Source organism: Colius striatus, chromosome 3 (genome assembly GCF_028858725.1).
Source record: "Colius striatus isolate bColStr4 chromosome 3, bColStr4.1.hap1, whole genome shotgun sequence".
NCBI classification, from domain to species: Eukaryota; Metazoa; Chordata; class Aves; order Coliiformes; family Coliidae; genus Colius; species Colius striatus.
Window position 1 is genome coordinate 20684452 of NC_084761.1, and position 19693 is coordinate 20704144.

Here is a 19693-nt window from a genome sequence, read left to right on the forward strand (position 1 = left end):
GAGAAAGTAAAGGAGAAAGATGGTGGAAGAAAGCCGAGATGTTCTACTGGGGAAAGAACACGGTGTAGAGACACTTGTACTCACACCAGTGTGCACAGTGCCCTCGGCACCTCAGCAGCTGGCAGTGGACAAGAGGAAGCTCAATAGATGCAGCTTCTATCCCCTTGATTGTCAGCCCCTTGTTCTTGCACCCTGGTATCAAGCAGAAGCCTAGTGGGGAGAGCTTCAGATGTCACAGCAGAGGAAGAAAAAAGGTAAAACTTAGGGAGCAGAGTTTGGAGCATCCCTTAGGCAGGAGGCTTGCTCAAAGCAAGTGCTGCAAAACTGTGTCTATGGAGGATAAGATTAATTTTCACTAACACAAGCTCACTGACATAGCTGTCCCCTTTGAAGACTTTCAACACCAGACTTTCAAGACTTGCCAAAGGCACATAGGGCAGCTGGTAGCAGGGTGAAGCTCAAGTGCCACGTGCCATGATCCAACAGGTACATACACACGGACTTCCTGACTGACATCTAAATTTAATCGGACCTAACATGCATAACTTATGCAGGGACAGCTGCTCCTTTTGCCCAATCCTTACTTAAAAACAACTTCAAAAATGGCACTAAAGGGAAAAAAACCCACACAAGTACTATACTTTTCTGGATAGGAAAAGAAATAATCCTCTGCACCACAGGCACTCAGTATTTACCTTGATGACCATTACTGCCAGGAAACATCATTTTCTGTTATTGTGCATGGGAGTTTCAGTACACACCTACCGAGGGAGGAACAGTTTAGGACTACCTTTTATCACATGTACCCACAATCTGGCCTTTGCAAGGGAATTTAAAAAAAACAACTTTGCCCCTTTCCCAGTTGTCACAAGCAAGGAATGAAAGCTTGGCAAAGATACAAATGTTTTGCTCTGTATCAGAATGAGATATTTTAAAAGTACTTCATTAATTATTGTATAAAACATAGCAAAAGGGGAAAGGGGAAAACATAACATGGGAGAGTGCAGGCAAGAGCAAGGGAGCAAGCCTGGCAGCGATAAAAAGCTGCCCCATTTCCTCATCCAGAAACAGCAAAAAGCAGCCACCTGCTCCTCTTGGCCTCCTGGGAGCAACTCACCCACTGACACGTGCCCACTGGCCCACTCACTTGTATCAGCTCCCAGGACTGCCAGCCTTCAGCTGCACAGCAAAGGCATACCACAAGCACAGGCAGGTTAGCACCATTCTGTGCTGTAACCCCATTTTCAGCCATGCATTTACCTAAATAAGGTGGATGTTACGTGCAAAGGAAGTGAGAAGTATTTTAAACAGACGTAAACCTTCCGAAGAAGCCCTTCTGTGATCAGCATATACACAAGTCAAGTTAAAAAAGAAAAAAAACAACACTTCAGTCAAGAGGTGCTGCAGAGAAAGCAATTTTTTTAATTAGCTGAGAAAAACCCAGTAATCCTGCCAAGAAGAAAAAAGAAAGCCTTTGCCAAGGGTAGCAGTTCACATCTAGGCCCAATCTCACATCACCATATGCCTTCACCCTATGCAGTGCTTCAGTGGATGCTGTGAATCTTAGCAGTTTGAACCAAGCTACAGGAACAAGAGAAATACCATCCAGACCATCTCTCACCAGTAAGAGCTGGAGTAGTTAGTGGGTCAAAGGAAACTGTATTTAGTTGCTGCTTGAAGTACTTGCACGTGCCTCTTCTCTGTCACTCATACATCCAGAAGTCCTGCTGACTGCCAATCAACTGTGTCTTCAAGTAACCTCTCTTTACATCTCCTCTCCCCACCTTCTCTCTGGATCTTTTGAGGTCACAGTCTCTCTCATGAACCCACTCACAAACTCAAAAATATCCGTCTTGAAACCTAACGCATCTCCAGGTTTGTATCCCCTGCAGTGAAAGGTAAGCCCGCATCCTGACCCCCAAAAATGAGGCAACCTGCCAGGGATGACAGGTGTCCTGCCATAGAGGAGCCTGACCTGCTAGAAAAAGGTCCCTAACCAAATATTTGGGATCAGAAGGCAGTGTTCTCCTGGGCAGTCAGGCCTGCAGCCCAGGTAATGAGAGGTTTCTGCCTACATTAGGCAATCTCTGCTTTGCAGGGTGAGAGCAGACGGGAGGGCTGTGTCAGCAGGCACAGCTGACCTCCTCACCTGCGCCTTCCCACGGCCTGCCTGCCCCTGAGCACCTTCCCATGCCCCTGAGCACCTTCCCATGCCCTGTCCCATTTACTCAGCCAGCTGCACCCCAAGGCCCTGGCTGGCAGGCCCCCAGCTATGCAGAGGCCACGTCTGCAGTCGAGGCAGTAATTATTTCTGTGTTCACCTCTGCAGTTGCACTGCACGTGACCAAGACACACTAGTCACAGCACCAGAGATGCAAGGGACAGAACAAAGCACACTTCACCTGCCTCCACCACCTTGGACCAACCCACTAACCTGCTGTGTGGCTCCGGAACACCAAAATACCGAAGACTGGCTTATCTTACATTTATGGGAAAGTCTCCCTGATCACCTTCCCTATGTAAAATATTAATAAAGAAAACCAAAATCAAGCTCTTTGGCCACTGTATCTGATATTTTTGAAATGCTCTCAACATTGCTCTTACTGTGGTGAGCTGAAGGTAAAAGCTTTTAGAAAATCCCACCCCATGTCTTGAAGAGCCAGGAAAGAAATTGGATTGCTGAAAAATCCAACAGCACTAATAACAAGAGGACTCTTGGCACACCCCTGACTGTGCTGCATCTGCTCTGCTAAGTAGGTACATTTATTTCAATCCTGTAGCTGTCTCTTCCTATTTATAGCTGCTAACTTAATGAATTTTCAGGACAGACACCAAGCCTGAGCCTTCCTAAATTGATATTTAAATATCCTTGCTGAATTAATTCAATCTCATCATGGATGGACTGTTCCACAACTGGAACTTGCAACTTCCACTCCTCACTGGAAATCAACTGGGACCTTCTCCATAATATGGGATCTTTTCCTGCAAGGCAGGCATTCTGAGCTGGGAAGCAATACCAGAATCTTACTTCATAGTAAGCCAGACTGCCTGTCAAGAGGTAAGGAAGACCATTTAAGAAAAGTCAAAAAGATCACACATTGTTTTAAGAGATACACAGTTAAATAGCTACCTCACACTGAACTTTAAGATAAACAGGAGCAATTCTGTAAGTGGCCCAGCACAGGTGTTCTGACAAGCAGTCTCTGGCTCAGGCTGTAGCAGGTGCATCACTTCAGTAACCTTCCACGCAGCTTGTTTGCCATTTTATGTAGAAGCGTTCCTGAGAAGAGGCAATTCTCTGCTGGAGAGCTGGAAATTTTGCTCTTTGTAAGGAGAGACCTGCCACAGAAAGCCTGGAAAACCCCTGCCAAATGCATGGCAGATGTCAAACAGATTGCATTTAAAACTAGAGTTGGTTTCCACACCAGTAGGCTCAAATTTCTTTTTCCACAAGTGGTTTCAAATAGAGCCCTGTCTCTGTTTCACAGGCAGTGCCAAGGACAGAGCCTTCTGTCTACTCCTCAGCTCCAGGTGTTCCCTGGACATGAAGGCTCGCTCTGTCTCCACAGGAGACTCTGTCTCCATGTGTATTTCACAGCACAGTCCCCAGCACACTGCTGTGGGGAAGAGAAGGCTCCAGGGAGACCTTAGAGCAGCCTCCCAGGCCCTAAAAAGGCTGACGAGAAAGCTGGTGAGAGACCTTTTACATGGGTCTAGAGCGATAGGAAAAGGGATAATGGCTCCAAACTGATAGAAGGGAGATGTAGATGAGGACTGGTAAAAACCTCTTCCCTGTGCAGGTGGTAAAGCACTGGCATAGGTTGCCCAGAGAGGCTGTGGCTGCCTGATTCCTTGAAGTGTTCAAGGGCAGGTTGGATGGGGCTTGGAGCAACCTGGTCTAGGGCAACTTGGTAGGTGTCCCTGGCCATGGCAGGGGGCTGGATGGAGACAAGCTTTAAAGGTCCCTTCCAACCCAAACCGTTGTGTCATTCTATGATTACATGACTATGATTTTAGCTATTGCGTTTATGAGACAGACTTGCCTACTTCAGTGCTCTGTTTCAGACGGTAGATGAGAAAAGTTATTTCAGGCCTTGTGTAAGTAAACTGATCTTGAGTAAAGGTGCAGACAGACATCAAAATACAATGGTTCTCAAGAAACATGAAGCAATACCACCATAGGTGAACAGACTGTAACTTAACCACTGGTGAGACAGTTAACGATCCATAAACATCTGCATGCACACTGAAGTCTTATAGATTTCAGAGGAGTTGTGGATGTGATGAAGCATTTAGAGAATCAAGAGCACAAAGGAATCAATGGACGTTTCAGCCCCACAGGTGATCCTTCTTTTCTGGTAAAGATTGCATTGGTGAGTGAGAGAACAGAAAGAACAGCATTCAGGGATACCTGGCTAGCACCATGCAGAGGTACTGCACTTGATAAACAGATGTTGGAAAACTTTATACATACACATACACAGAACCACTATCTTATCTAGGTACTTAGACCCAGTGGAAGACCTGAAGAACCTCCAAGGAGCAAAAACCCTATTCGTTATGCAAGAAGCAAACCATAACGTAAAGGAAACAAAGGATACTAATACCATCAACTTCAGGGCATCCACACATCAACCAGAAGCAACGTATGAAGTGTTATACTTGGATTTTAAAAAGCCTCCACTTAAAAAATCAGCATAGTGAATTCATGTTATGAGATTGCTCACCACAACAGCTTTTATATCACTAAGCATTTCAATAAACCAAGCTTAAAAAAAGGAAAAAGGTATCGACCGATGTTGCAGGATCTGTCAGGTTCAGACAATCTTATTAGAGACGGTGACAATTCTCTCTCCATGTCAGACATCCTCTACTTAAATGAAGGTATTCAGCAGCAAACTCTTTGCACAAATATCCCAACTGACAGCAAGTTTCAAGAAAGCAGGATTTTCCAAAGTTCCAACTTTCCTAGCCCCAGATAACACAAAACTTACTTTTGAGAGAAGGCTGCATTTTAAATCATAATTGTTAAAAGGCTCATATTAACCTATAGTGAGGGATCATGCTTGATAATCACTACAGAGGGACACAGTGATCACATACATAGCAACCCTGACCCATCCAGATTAAAGCTCACCTTTGCTGGGAAAGACCCACTCCACCCAGATGACAGCACAAGCCTCAAACAGTACCTTCATGAAATGACTCGGCTGCAAATGTTTTCTCTTTCACAAAATACTTCTCCTGATTCACACCTGAGAGTTCAGGAGAGTTTTTTCTTTTTACTAAAACCTTTACAAACTTCTGCTGGTGAGTGGAAGAGGAATTTCTCTGAGCACATTGCAAACCTTTACAAACCTTTGATGAGATGACATTTCATCCCACCATTCCCTCTTGCTATAGGGTTCCTCTAAAAACCACTTCAACAGACAGATTCAGATTTTCAACCTCTTTGCCTATTTTTGGTTTTGTGTCCTGTAAAAAGGATCATAGTTATACCCTTCAGCTGGTAAAGAAAAATTCAGGAAGCTTAGCCCACATGTGACCGTATGCAGAAGAGCTGCAACTAATAGCGTAAAATGAAAGACAGCTTCAGTGCACAACCCCTTACGCCTCTTAGAAGGTTTCCCAAAGTTTAGACTCTGCACTTATCTACTTGTCAACATTTTGACACCTGACAAACAAAAAAAAACCAACCAAAAAACCCCAGGCTTTACTCTCTTGACAGGTGAAAGCGCTAAGAAAATCCTACCAAAGAAACAATCCTACCACCAAAGCTAAGTATCACAGCCATTTCTGAAGCCCAGCACTGCATGGGGCAGAGCACCCTGAATACCCATTCCCAGTAAACTAGGAACACTGAATTTCCTTTTTTCTCTGCTCTGTTTTGTGAAGTGCTATGTTGAGTGTAGACAATCTTTCATTTTGGCAACAATTTTTCAGCCCTCTACGTGGTTTGACCAAAACCAGTCAGTAAACTAGACCGCACTGCAGCGAGGCTCTGCACCTCATGGCTTGTGGAATAGCCTCTTTTATACTTGGCCAACAGCAATAACATATCATTGAAAGGAAACTCTAAACTTTCAGCCCTTGAGCAAACAGAAATTCCAAAGACTCCCGCTTGGTCTTTAAAGGCAGGGAATTTACATGTACAAGTGTTCGTATGCATGTAAAATACTATACTTAGGATGAGGATGAAGATGCCCCATGTTTACAACTGAAGAGTAATGTCAGCAGTCAGCTTACTGTCCCATCAAAGCAAGTTCTTTCTTTATCCTGTTTCCACATAACAAGACTTTGTGATACAGAAAGACCTGAAGAAGGCAAGATGCTGCAATCCACTTGCCCGTTGCCTTCTCCCCACAAATTGCAAAGAAGGGCTCACATCCTCCTCAAACTTGCAGGCTGTGTCAGAGCCAAGCAGGGAGCATCGCTTCGCAGGAACGCAAGGCACACAAGTGCCATGCCCATACCTCCTCACCCCTGCTTCTGAAACGGAGAAGGAAAAAGAAAAAGCAAGTGATGCCTCTAGCCAACTTCCTGAAGACGTGGTTTCAGCATGTCTACTGCTAGCTAGCTTTAAAATCACTCCAAAGAACAGAGAATTGTCAGTCTTTTGTTACCTATGTTAGTAGCATCATTTTTGTGATTATTTTGTGTAAAATGCCTTAGGGATGGGACTGAGTCCAGAATTGCAAGGTATAGCTTGTCATACTAGTCCCTGACTACACATGAAATTCCTTAAGACATTCTAGAAAGGGACAAATATTTTAGATTTTAGGCTTCTTGCTCTCCATTTGCTTGGAATTGCCTTTGCCTATAAAAGGACTTTTACTCCAACCCTTGAATTCAAAGTCACAGACGGCTTCTGACTTTCCAGAAACCACAGGCCATGCACAGAGGAACTGAACAAAGCTGACAATTTCCATTCTGTCAAAGAATCATATGCTTTTCTCTTTGTTTCTTCTGACGTGGTAATAGCTCACATCAGCCCAATTCTGTACCCCATATTCCAAGTATTTCTGTTCTACACATGCTACCAGAAGTTTCAAAACAGAGAGATTTGCATCTTTGTTAACATATACCTTCTGCACACGCTATGTGTCTAAGGGGCACAGAGCTGGGCCAGGCCAAGGACAATTCAAGCTAGCTCTGCACAAGCACAAGCGTCTCTGCAGAGCCTATCTTACCACTGTGTATGTAAACATAGTGTCTACACACAGCCTGCTACAACAGAGCTTACTGAGAGATGTGATTTCATTGGGTTTAAGCCAGGGAGGTGAGCCAAATTAACTTGGAGGGCAATCAGACAATGAGAAGAAACCCCTTCCCAGATCAAGCAAAGGTGTATTTCCTCATGGGAAAGATCTCTGCACGTCTGTAGTAAAGAATGAGGAAGAGGGAAATGGATTCAGATCACAGCCTGTGCCGAAGAAGAAGCTTACACTTGCCTTCCTTGTTCCTTGTCTCATCTCTTGCAAGTAACAGCAAACTATATCATCTGCTTCACACTACGATAAGCTGAAATGGCATATCGGCTGACCCAAGGAGGCAGAATCAAGCTTGACACCTCTGCCCATGCCAGCTGACCAGCCTCCTCTGGCTTTTCTCTGTCCAGCTGAGTCTTTCCTTCACCCCATGAAGTGCATTAACAATCATAGTTAATTGCAGGCCAACTGGATATACCCAAAATACTAGTGGGTCAACACTCTATCTATTAGCACTACAAAAATCACTAAACCTTCCCTTTGAAACTCTATTTTCCTCATCATCTCTCATTATGCTATCCTTCCCCTTCTGCAGTGTTTTGACAGCATAAATGTTCATCTCTTTTCCAACTCTTGGGTGTGTTTTAGGCAGACAGAAGGAGGGTATTTAAACCCCACTTGCCAGTAATGCAATAATATATGCTATTTTATGGGTAAACTCAAAACTGTTCATATAGAATCATAGAATGGTAGAGGTTGGAAGGGACCTTTAGAGATCATCTAGTCCATCTCCCCTGCAGAAGCAGGTTCATGTTTGTATGGACAGTCCAGAACAACTATTGCTACAAAGTTTATCCTTACTGGTCATAAATGGAATCCAGGGCCAGGCTGGTTAAAGGAGATGGTGTTAGAAATAAGACGCCAGTACACTCCATCTGGAGCGGGGATTTGTAACAGTCTGTGGTTAAGGGAAGCCACTTTTCAGCCAGCACCAGTGTCAGCAGCCCTGCCCCAGAACAAGGGTGTGAACTCCAATTTTCTCTAGGAGCGCAGAGACAGCCCCTGCAGGCCTGGAATATACTGAAAGGGCTCTGGAGCAGGAACATTGCCTCCAAGCCTCCTCCTCAGTCTATCACAGAATATCCCTGTCTGGATTTTTGAAGGAAGCCTCTTTCCCAAGCAACTATTTACTTAGGATAAAACAATCTGTTATGTTCAGTTTCCCTATATCTGTATATGTCCAATTTCCCAAACTCTCTCCAGATGGGAGAGCTGAAGATTGTTTATAAACTACCATAGTTTGGCTTGTTTGATAGAATTGGACACAGATTAAAAAAAGACATTTCCAGACTGCTCCAATTCCCAGATACAGAAGCATAGCTAGACTAGTTTTGAACTGGAACAAAACATTTATAGGGAGTGTTTGCATTTCTGGACCTGTTTCCTCTCTTGCCTGTATCCACGGACATGTTTCACCAAGTTCGTTTGTTGTAGGACAAGCAGCTTGACCTGGTGAGTCAGCAAATCCACAACTGGTCAAAATCTGATGGCACAGTTTTCAGCAAAGAAGCTGAGAAGTCATCTTCAGGTAAAATATCTAGATTTAGGCTTCATGGTCCTTAGGGACAGATCAAGAAATAGAAGGGATGCATCAAATCAAAGCTGTCTTAAGCTTTCTACTCAGTAAAAAGTAAGCCCTCAGTATACAGGGACAATCAAGCAGTTTCCTAAACTTCTAGGAACTATTTTAACAACCATGTTATTTAAGATTTTGCAAACCAAACTTCATATGCCTGTCCTTGTATATGAACATGAAATAAAGTACAATTATATATAAGCTGAACTGACAGTGTCTAATAACTCAACCAAAAGAAGGAGCTGTATAAACTCTGGATTTTATCAACTGAGACACACCATACCTTTCCTCGGGATGCTTGGATTTTCTTCATGTAAAATTGGTTAACAAACCAGAATGTATCAATCCCAAATCTTCCAATTCTAAGGAAAAGATTGAAATGTCCTGCAGCTCAATCCCTTCATCTCACCACTAACTACAAAAACAGCACTTTCATATTATTATCTCATTAAACTTGCACACATCAATAATCTTCTCTGCAGCCTTTCCAAAGATAGTGTCCTACATATTATATTCACAAGCCAGTACTCATGGAGCCTCAGTCTCTGATGGGTACCTGAAGCATGTGCAAATCCAATCCTGTTTTTTTAATGGTGAGCAAAGTCCCTGGTTACAGCCAGCCATCACACAAAGTGCTATTATGCAAAAGTCATTAACAAGGCTGTCCCAGCAGACCTTAATCCTGGGAACTGCAACACCCTTGCTCTTCTATTTTTGTCTCTCTTCAGGAGAAAGGTACTGAGCTGCATAAGACTCAGGATTTCCTCTTTCCTTGGTGTCCAGCCTTTTCTGATGACATGGAAATACTGTGTACCCTGTACACAGAACAAAGGAAGACCTGGGGAACTAAAGGCCAGTCAATCTCACCTCTATGCTGGCCAAGATCATGGAACATACCCTCCTGGAAACTATGCTAAGGCATACAGAAAACAAGGAGACTGGTGACAGACATCATGGCTTCACTAATCACAGGGCAAATCTAGTCTGACAAATTTGGTGGCCTACCACGATAGGGTTACAGCCCTGGGGGATAAGGGGAGAGTGACTCACGACATCTACCTGGACTCATGCAAAGCATTTGACAGTGTCCTGCACAACATCCTTGTCTCTAAATTGGAGAGGCGTGGATCTGACTGGTGGGCCACTCAGTGGCTAAGAAACTGGCTATACGGTAGCCTCAAAGATTCGTAGTCAATGGCTCAGTATCCAAGTGGAGAGCAGTGAGGAGTGGTGTTCCCCAGGGGCTGGTTTACATCTTTGTGGCAACATGGACAGTGGGATGACGGGCATATCAGCAAAGCTGCCAATGACCCCCAGCTGTGTGGTGTACTTGACACACTGGAGGGAAGGGATGGCATCCAGAGGGACCTGGACAGGCTAGAGAGGTGTGCCCATGCAAACCTCAGGAAGTTTAACAAGGCCAAGTTTAAGGTCCTGCACATGGCATGGGGCAGTCCTGAGCACAAATACAGGCTGAGGGTTAAGTGGACTGAGGGCAGTCCTGAGGAGGAGGACTGGGGGATGTTGGTGGAGGAAAAACTGAGTATGAGCCAGGAACATGCACTTGCATCCCAGAATGCCATCCGCATCCTGGGCTGCATCAGAAGGCTGCTCTATTCTGCTCTGGTAAGACTCCACCTGCAGTGCTGCAGCCAGATATGGGGCCCACAACATAAGAAGAACATGGACCTATTTAGGTGAGGAGGCCAAGAAGATGATCAGAGGGCTGGAGCACCTCTGCTGCTGGGAAAGGCTGAGAGAGTTGGGGTCCGTCAGCCTGAAGGAAGCCTGGCATTACTGCATACACAGTACTAGAGAAGAAAGGTTTTCAGCAAGCAAAAAAAGTGTAGGAAACAAATAATTCAGGTCAGCTATGAAGACAAAAATTTCAGAAGGAAAAAAATATCCCTGGGGATATGAGGCAATGTGTAATTCAATGTTTGGAAATGCAAGAGAGTAATCTGAACTACTCCTATCCTTTACAGGATTCTAAATCAACTGTGCCAGCTCGTAAAAAGATCTGGCCACCAGCACAAATGGCAAGTCCCTGGTAAAGTATCTGGACACATGAGAGGGGGAACAATACAGAAAAAGTTACAAATGATGTAGTATTTATGCTATTGCATGGGACAACAGGAATACTGTGTGGTATTTAAGTGATCCCACTCCAGAAATACATCAAGCAAAGAGGTCAGAGTGGAAAAGACTATGGGAAAATTCTCAGATAGAGATAGATGAATGAATAACATGCAGAGTAGGCAAGAACACACCAACCTGCAGAAGCAAGAGAGGAAAAAATACCATTAATCCCATCTCAAACGACACAAGACAGAAAGAGTGATGAACAAGATGAAAGGCAGAAAATCAAAATCTGATAGAAAAAACAGGGCACAATCATGGGCACAAACAGAAAATTTCCACAATTAGTGGAAACAATTCCCCCAGGATATTGATACATACAGAAGCCAAAACCAAATTTCTACAGGTCTGGTCACCGGCACACCAAAGAAGAACAGACATGTAAATACAAAAATTAAAACTTCAAATATCCAGAGCTCTTGAAGACAGGTAATTATGTCTTTCGGCATAAACCCAGCTCCTGGGTTCTGAGTGTTCACAAGAAAACTTCCTTGGGACAGCTGGGGAACTACAGTTATGAGCAACAAATGGACTTGGTGACTTGAATTCCTCTTCAGTTGCTGATCTCCAAAGCACCTACCTGACTGAAAGTCACAGGCCCTGGGCTGTAAGACACGACTGATCTGATCACATGTTACTGTATTTGAAGCAACTCTCCAGCAATGTAATTTCAAAATCAAAAATTCACCTCTTTCTTCAAACAAAGATCAGGTTGTATAACCCTTGTTTGCTCTTTTCTCGCATAGGAAGCATTTTCCCCAACTTACAAACAAGTTCTTGACTGAAACTGCAACCATCCATGAGTGGAGTTACAAAGCATCCAAAATGGACCTTATCTGTCTAACAAAGTTCAGATATTCAACTCTTACAGATCCTCCAACACACAGTAATGCTACATTTTCATCTTCTTTTGTTTGCAGAACTAAGATGTGTTCTAGTTCCTTACTAGAACTTACTAACATGACAAGTCATTGATAGAACGAAGCCAAATCCCAAGTGACCATGTTTCTCACAGCCGTGTTTCTCACAGCAAGGACATTAGTGTTTTTTATCAGCCTGCTCCTATGAGGTTGTTTCTACCCAAAACCACAGGGTGCTTGACTTCTAGATAGGATACACATCTTGAGAGCCAGGGCAGAAGCTGCAATAGATCTGTCTAGGCACCTAACTCAGTCTTTGTGTTTCCTTCCTATCTTTTTATACATAATGTTAAATTGCTATCTAAAATTTGGTCTGCCTCTGGCTGACATGAGCTCAGGATCAAACTCAGGTGATACACAGGCTCCAGCCTGTGCCTTTCCCAAGCCACAGCAACCATTCGACAGCAATTGATTAAGGCTGCTCTGACCCTGCAACACAAGATGACCGTTTTCGTGGTTCCAGTTTTCTCTTCCGTGATCAGATCACCAGACAACAGACCATTGTAGTGAGCGACAACTGAAACCAGTACTTACTGAGTGGTTTAAGGATGCTGCTGCTTGTCTCATCAGCATTTTCTACATCTGATTTGTCAGAGTAGTTCTCAGAGATTTTCTCCTTTTCTTTCTTTTCTTTGTGCCCAGGTCTTCTTCTATGACGCCTCCTTCTCCTGTAGCTCTTCGGTACATGGACCCCAATATAAATAGTGTGGTGACCTAGAGAACACAAGCACAGCAAATAGTCACTTCAGTTGCATACAGTTTGTGCATCGCTGGCCAGTACAGTTCATGCTGTATTTCATTCCAACAGGCAGGCAAAGTATCCTTCATTGCTGGCCTAACATTAATTAGTACTATGTTTCCCGTCTCCAGACATGAGCTAGGAGCTGTTTAGCTATCGTTTGGAACAGTATTTTTTGGTAGAATCGTTTCTGAGAGTGCATGCCAGTGCAGACTCTCTGACAATTATCCTGTCCTTGTGACTCATTTAAAAATAAAAATAGAAACCACAGAAGGCCATCAAGCTCGCTTTGCAATATCGAATACGTTGCTCTTCAAAAACATTCTACATTAATGTTTCCACTTGTTTTACCAAATACATTGGCTGGACTTAACACCTACCTTGTGCAAACAGATCCAGCTTAATTGAAGAGCTTAGAGCAACAAAACTTACATCACTTGACTATGTAATCCATTGTATAACAAGTGTCAAAGTACTGCGAGGGTATTATTGTAACACAGCAGATGTGGAAGGACTACTGACAGAAGTTACTGTAAACTACTAAGTACTTGACACTTTCCAAAGTAAAAATTAAGTAACAAGAGAGTTAAGTGCCAAATTTCACATGCTTTTTCCCTTTCATACAGATTTTCGTTTCAAACTGAAGCATTTAACATTTGCCAACTGTTATGTCTTTTTGATGAGTTTGATTAAAATGTTTTCTTTTCAAGGCTTTCTGCACTTCTACCAACATGGGATAAATATCTTTCCTTGTGCTTGCAGGAAATATTTACATGTCTTCAATTGAGACATTTTACTGTAAGCTTTAAAAACAGTTCCTTCAGATTTCAACCCTGATAGATGACAGCTGTATTCTATACTTCTGATCAACTTTGTTTTCCCCACTCATGTCCCAGTGTAGCCAAGCAGAGTTCCAGATAAATACACATGCCTTGTTACTGACTGAAGTACATTTATCTGAATGGATGAGACACAAACGCACGTAAGCATAAATGTATTTATCTGCAGGTACAGTCATTTACTCCTGCTCACAGTGAAGCATTTCTGCAGAGCTGTCCCTCTGCAGAGTCATTGCCTCAGTCACCTCACATCCATCTATTCTTAGCGAATGCTTAAACCTTACATGAATGCATGGCTATTAAAACTCCATGCAAGTGTAACAGATGACATATTCAGGCATAGGCAGAGGCTGCAGCTTTTGGAGAGCTGCATTCCATCCTGTGGCATTGTCCCATCCCAACTCATTTGGTACAAGCTCCCCAAAGAGCAGCCTTTGGATCCCAGCCTCTGTGACTGCTCTGGCTTTAAGCAGGAGGCAAAGGTAAGATACCCCTAGCTCCAGAACCTACAGATAACTGCCACAGAAAATATTCATCCCAAACACACTCCATAAAGTGAAATTACATCACTCCTGAAACCATGGGAACATCTGTCAATTGGGTGGGCACCCAAGAAGACAATGGTGACGAGGTCTTGAAGCCAGACAAGATGTGCTTCTGTGTTCCTGGACAGAGAACTCTGCAACACCTCTCCGTCCTGCTCCAAGCTGCATCCACCTCTCTTTTGCACCAGCAATACTCCATTTTGCTCATGAATAAAAATTAAATCAAGTGAGTACAGAAGTCAGGCTTCTGTTGATGAGACAATTTTCTCATGACTTGAGAGAAATTAGAGAGAAAGCTGGCACTTGGCAGCAGCCCACCTCACTCATTACAGTGTTCACTGCTCTCTCCTGTCACGTCCCAGCTGCGTCTATTAGTACCGTTTGCCTTTCAGCAGCTTTACAAGGCTCCAGTTGAACCACCTACTTGCAAGACACGGGAAGCTGCTTTGAAAATGCCAGCACAAAGCCAGAGACTGCAGTCAGTGATTAACTTCACTGTTAAAGATGAGTCTCATTCAATAAATTTGACTTTGACACTGAGCAACTGAAAACTGAGGCACAAAATACCCAATTTCCATAACAAAACAAATTTTCAATGAAAAATGACCCTGCACTTGGCATTTCAAATTTCACACACTTGAGATCAGCTGTGAAGTCTGGAGCGTGCTTCCCCTTTTTTTTGCAGGTGAATTTTCATACTGAAAGCATCCAAGGTCTTGACCGGAATGGCTCTCCTTGATAGCAACTTTAAAATAGCTGAGCTCCCCAAGGGCTTTGCAAATAACAGAATGATGACCTGTATGAAAGGATGGGGCCAGAAGCTTATGAAAATAGCTCATGCCCTACGCACGTTGCACTGTCTCTCATAGCCATCTACATACATGCTCTAAAGCCCAGCAAGACTATTTGAGGTATACAGGTCTCCAGCAGTAGCTCCTTTGAAAGGCAAATACAGGGGACAAATGAAACTTTTCAAGGCATGCGCCTGAAAAAGGCGTTTTGAATACTGCACTCTTACTTCCCAAAAACTGACAAAATGAAAAGAAACAAAATTATTATCCAGAACAATCACTTGAAGAAACCATGTTCATCCCCAGACTGACACTGTGTGACACATTTTGGCTCCAATCTGTTATGAGGAAATTGTAATAGAAAGCAGAGGCTTATAAAGAAATTCCCTTCTCATTCACAGACAGGACAGCACAGCAGTGCTGGCCATGGCCCTGAAACGGATCACATCATCATTCTGGGGGCTAGAGCACTACAGTATGCTCAAGCTGTAACTATGCAGAAAACCATACTAACCAAATAAAAGAGATACACAGAGACACAGTGGCATCAAAATCATAAAATCGTTTTGATTGGAAAAGACCTTTAAGCTCATCAAGTCCAAGCACGTTTCTCAGTACCTCACTTACACAGCTTTGCAATATCTCCAGGGATGGGGACTCCACCTGGGCAGCCTGTGCCAGTATTTAACAACCCTCTCAGCAAAAAAGTCATCCTAAGACACATGCTAACAGCTGTAAAGCGTTGGTGGAAATCTCTTCACTGAGAGCAGTGAAGTTATAGATACTTTTTAGCCAATATTATCTAGGCTGAGACTATTAGAAGTTCACCCCGACCTGCACATCTCCTGCTGCTGCCAGACACAGTCAGTCGCACAACTGTCTGCTGCAGTACCAGACACTACTAACTTGCCACCTCAAGGAGCAGGACAAAAAAAAGAAGCAGAAATCCAGGATTAAGCAAGGTCCAAAATGAGGCAGCACAATAGTGATGGAAGAAAAGGCACCTGTGTCTGCTGCCTTCAGCCTAGAGTGTTCAGCACCATGATATTTGAGGAATGGACTCATACCACAGAGGGGACGGGCAGACCCACAGTGTCAAAGCTGAAGATATCTGCAGCAAGACCTTTGAGCTGAACACCTGAAGATAGGATTTAGCTCTAGCATGTCAATGGAAAGCAGGAAGGGTATTCCAGCAAGTAGAAACATTATCTTTAACATAGCAGATGGCATAAAGGCTGCACAGGGACAGAGCAGAGCAAACCTCATCTGAGCATAAGCAGGAGCTGTAGAGTAGGAGTGGCTTCAGGATGGACAGTGAAGTGATAGCCATTCCCAAGGGATTTGTATGGCCAAGATAGCATCCAAAAGCCAGATGTAAAAGGACAGGGAGACTTCAGTATCTGTATAAAAACAAGGTCCTCCATTGAATCACTTTAATTCTGTGGTCAGCTTGATAACAGAAACACATCATAGTAAGCCTGTAGTCTTAATACTTTAATATGCTGCCAACAGAACTGGACAATCTCTTTAATCTTTTGAGCACATGTGCACAGGACAAATTTTGGTAATATGAAACAACGTATATATGCAGGCAAGCATCTGCATTACTTAGCTGCTTTTCCCTATTCTGCAAAGGAGAGACTTACTTAACGTTGTTTTTTGTCTTCCCCCTGCCTCCTCCCAGTCTGTTCAGGGAGGCCAAGCAAGACATTTTCCTTTTCTGCATACTTCAAGTACTTGGCCTCTGTTTTTATTGTTGCCAATGCTGAGATAAACTTCTAGGCTCCCTTCCCAAAGCGCCTGGAAGGAAACAATTGACACATACTCTCAATGCACTGTGTTTCTGAGACACTTCCTACTCACTGGGGTAACAGAGCCTTTCCCATGAGAACCCTTGACTACAAATGGTAATGCCTGATAAATGTAACGTGACACACATGCACCACACTATGATCCTGAGCTTTGGTGGAGGATGGAAATACAGAGCTGAGCACTAAACTTCTGGTAATCCAGGTCCCGCTCACATGTAACTTTCTCTTCTACACCTGGCATGGGCCAATTGCCACTTGCAATTGCAGCCCAGCCTTTCTTGGGGGCTGCTCCCTTTGTGCTCCCTGCTCTCCCCCAGGAAAACGATTAGCCTCTGTGTGCACCTCATTAATTTTTAAAGCTGTTTTGGCTGACCAGAGGCATGTATTTCACAACACTAACAACCTGTAGGTAAGATACACAGCAAGACCTGCAGGTCAAAGTGGCAACTTTTCTATTCCAGAGGACAGTGGTGGGTCATGGTTTCCTTGAACTTACACCTGCTGTGGCTAAAGTTTTTGAAGTTAGCTTCTTGTGCCTAAGGAGAAACTTTGCTGTGCACCAAATTCCAAGGAAAATCATTTCATCTGATTATTAATAGAGCAAGAAGTAGTTATCTTCAGAGAGGTGTTTTTTCCCCCCTGGAAACATTTTGGTTGAAACCACATCTTTTGCTTTATTAAGAGCTATTAATGAATAGCAGCTCATGATTCAGAGTCCAGATTTAGTTTGGGCACAGAAGACTTCCTGAGTCAGCTTTACTAGTGAAAACCCACTCACGTATGACCAAATTTAAGTTCCCTCCCTGCCTGCAAGTATATCTGTTCATCTCTCATCCATTCTGGCCAAGCATGGTCTTGTTGATGTCCTGGGAATGAAACTATCTGAATCTCATGTGCACGCCACACAAGTTCATGTGCTGACCCCAGCAGCTCTCTGACAGCATGAACAAAAGCAAGCAGCTCCAGACATCCTGCCTCAACGAGTCTGGCCGCCAAGCATACTGCCTCAGTGCAACGTCATGCTATTTCTTTACCAACTTAGTCCATTTAAGGAAATATGGGGGTTAAAGAAATGTAAACATAGGAGGGTAAAAAGTGTACTGAAAAAGAAAAACAGTAAGAAATCTGCAAATCTGAGGTTGTCTTACCTGGTAAAGTTTAAGCTACCCATTAGTTTCTTGTGGGGGTTTATGTAGCCAAATTTGTGTGTTAGCCTAGCCTGACCATCTCCTACCTGCACAATCCTGGTCTCCTTTCAGGTGCTCATTTCCCATCACACATTGAGGTTTGCAAGAAATTTTATCAGGGTTTATCAGGAGAAAAAGCCAGGACCTGCATCACACACAAGCGTTCCTATACCTCTATACCCATCACTCTGTCTAGGTGTTTTTGCAGTGGCTGAGGATCCCTTTCTGCCCAAGGAGGAAAGATAGCAGCTGTTCAGAGACCAAGAAGCAGGGTGTACATGTAGTGCATGTACCAAGTGTCTGCCCTGCCCACTGCTAAGAGAGGGGCAATGCAGCTGAGAAAGAATCAGGACAAGCCTGACATTGTCAGCTGAGGATCTGGCTAAATATATGTGATGAAGAGACCTTGGGAGCCACTTGCATGAGAAATATGCTGGGATCAGGGGAATTATTTACTCTCCGTGCAATTGTGTCAGCCCTGAATTGCATGTCCCAATGCCTGTGAAACACAAACCATCTATATTGTTCAAACATGTGGATCTATTCAGGCTACAACACAGGTAGCAAACAACAGAAACCATCTCTATAGAGAGAAATCCATAGCTCAAGTATTGTTTCCCAGCACTTGTTCTGGAATCACACGTGCTTTGAAGAGCATTAGCACTTCCCACCACATCCTTGGTAAGAACCCAATCCGTCCCAGAAGCAGCACACAGAACCATATAGACCCGATGTGTGACGCACTCATGGAGAGTTACAGAGCTCAGGTTTCTCATGAATTTTTAATTTAGGTGATTTGGGGGAGCTTTATCCTGCCATAAGTCTTTCCACAAAGACTTTTATATTGTATATCTCAAGACATTCATGTAATAGAGGATCGGTGGCCATGGTAGAGTACTACCAGAAAACCTGTCTTAGGGAAAAAAAGGTAGGTCATCAGACAGGATTAGATTATCTGAGGTGGTACTTTTCATGCTAGAGGTCTCTGGTTTCATCTGCATACTGAGTGGAGTCTACAGCTTTCTGCAATATTAGTACATGATCCAGTGCAAACTTTAAGCCTGAGACTGTGTAAAACTGAAGTCTTTTTTTCATTCCAGATATCTATAGCCAAATGAACAAGCAGAGAGAGATCTGATTTACGATCCTTTCCATTTTTAAGCACAAACTCTTCTAAGAAAATGATGACGGTGTGATGGCTTTTGCTTAGCAAAACCAAAACTTGGAGAAAGGACCTGAAAGTTTCAGGATCAAAGGATAAAGTCTGTCTGGTGCGTAATATCTAAGAAGAAATCTCTTCCACATGACCAGGGCTGTTGAGACTTACGAGTCTGGTCAGACAAGCCCATAAAGAATCTCTGACTAGCACTTTAGAAGGAAATGAGATCAAAACCTAACATTATAGATTTATAAAGCAATGAAAATTATCAGTTTTCACCCGGCCCTTGTTTTTACTTTCAAGGGTCCTTTCCAAAGAGCTGGGAGAGTCATGCTGAACCTCATCAGGCTTGGACAGGCTCACGCGGACATATCCACACAGTCAAGTACTCCACAAGCTCTGGCACTTATACCTGCTGCCATGGGCAGCCACATGTACCCAGGCTCTCAAAGAAGACTGGGGCAGATATTTCAGGCCATCCAAACAAAAGGCTTCACTCAGGATGCTCCAACCATTTTCTTTGGGTCATGGCTGATCTATAATAAGATACTAGCAAGTAAAGGTGTGCCCTTCTCTGTCCATTTCCGCAGCATAGCTATCATGGATGGTATGGATACCTGGGTGGCGTTGAAACATTGCATATCCTCAGGGCATGGAAGCTCTACTTATTGATGTGGCTTCTGAAATATCCCAGAAGCTCAAAGCTTTCACTCCTACCA

General features: G+C 43.6%; 1 protein-coding gene across 3 annotated transcripts in view; it reads right to left on the reverse strand.

The window, feature by feature from the left end:
• SLC4A4 (solute carrier family 4 member 4) overlaps positions 1-19693 on the reverse strand; it is a 246237-nt gene that overhangs the window by 130321 nt on the left and 96223 nt on the right. For all 3 annotated transcript variants that reach the window (XM_061994177.1, XM_061994176.1, XM_061994178.1), the window contains one exon: positions 12438-12617. In XM_061994177.1, the coding sequence (XP_061850161.1) occupies positions 12438-12617 (180 nt within the window). The remainder of the gene's footprint in view (positions 1-12437; positions 12618-19693) is intronic.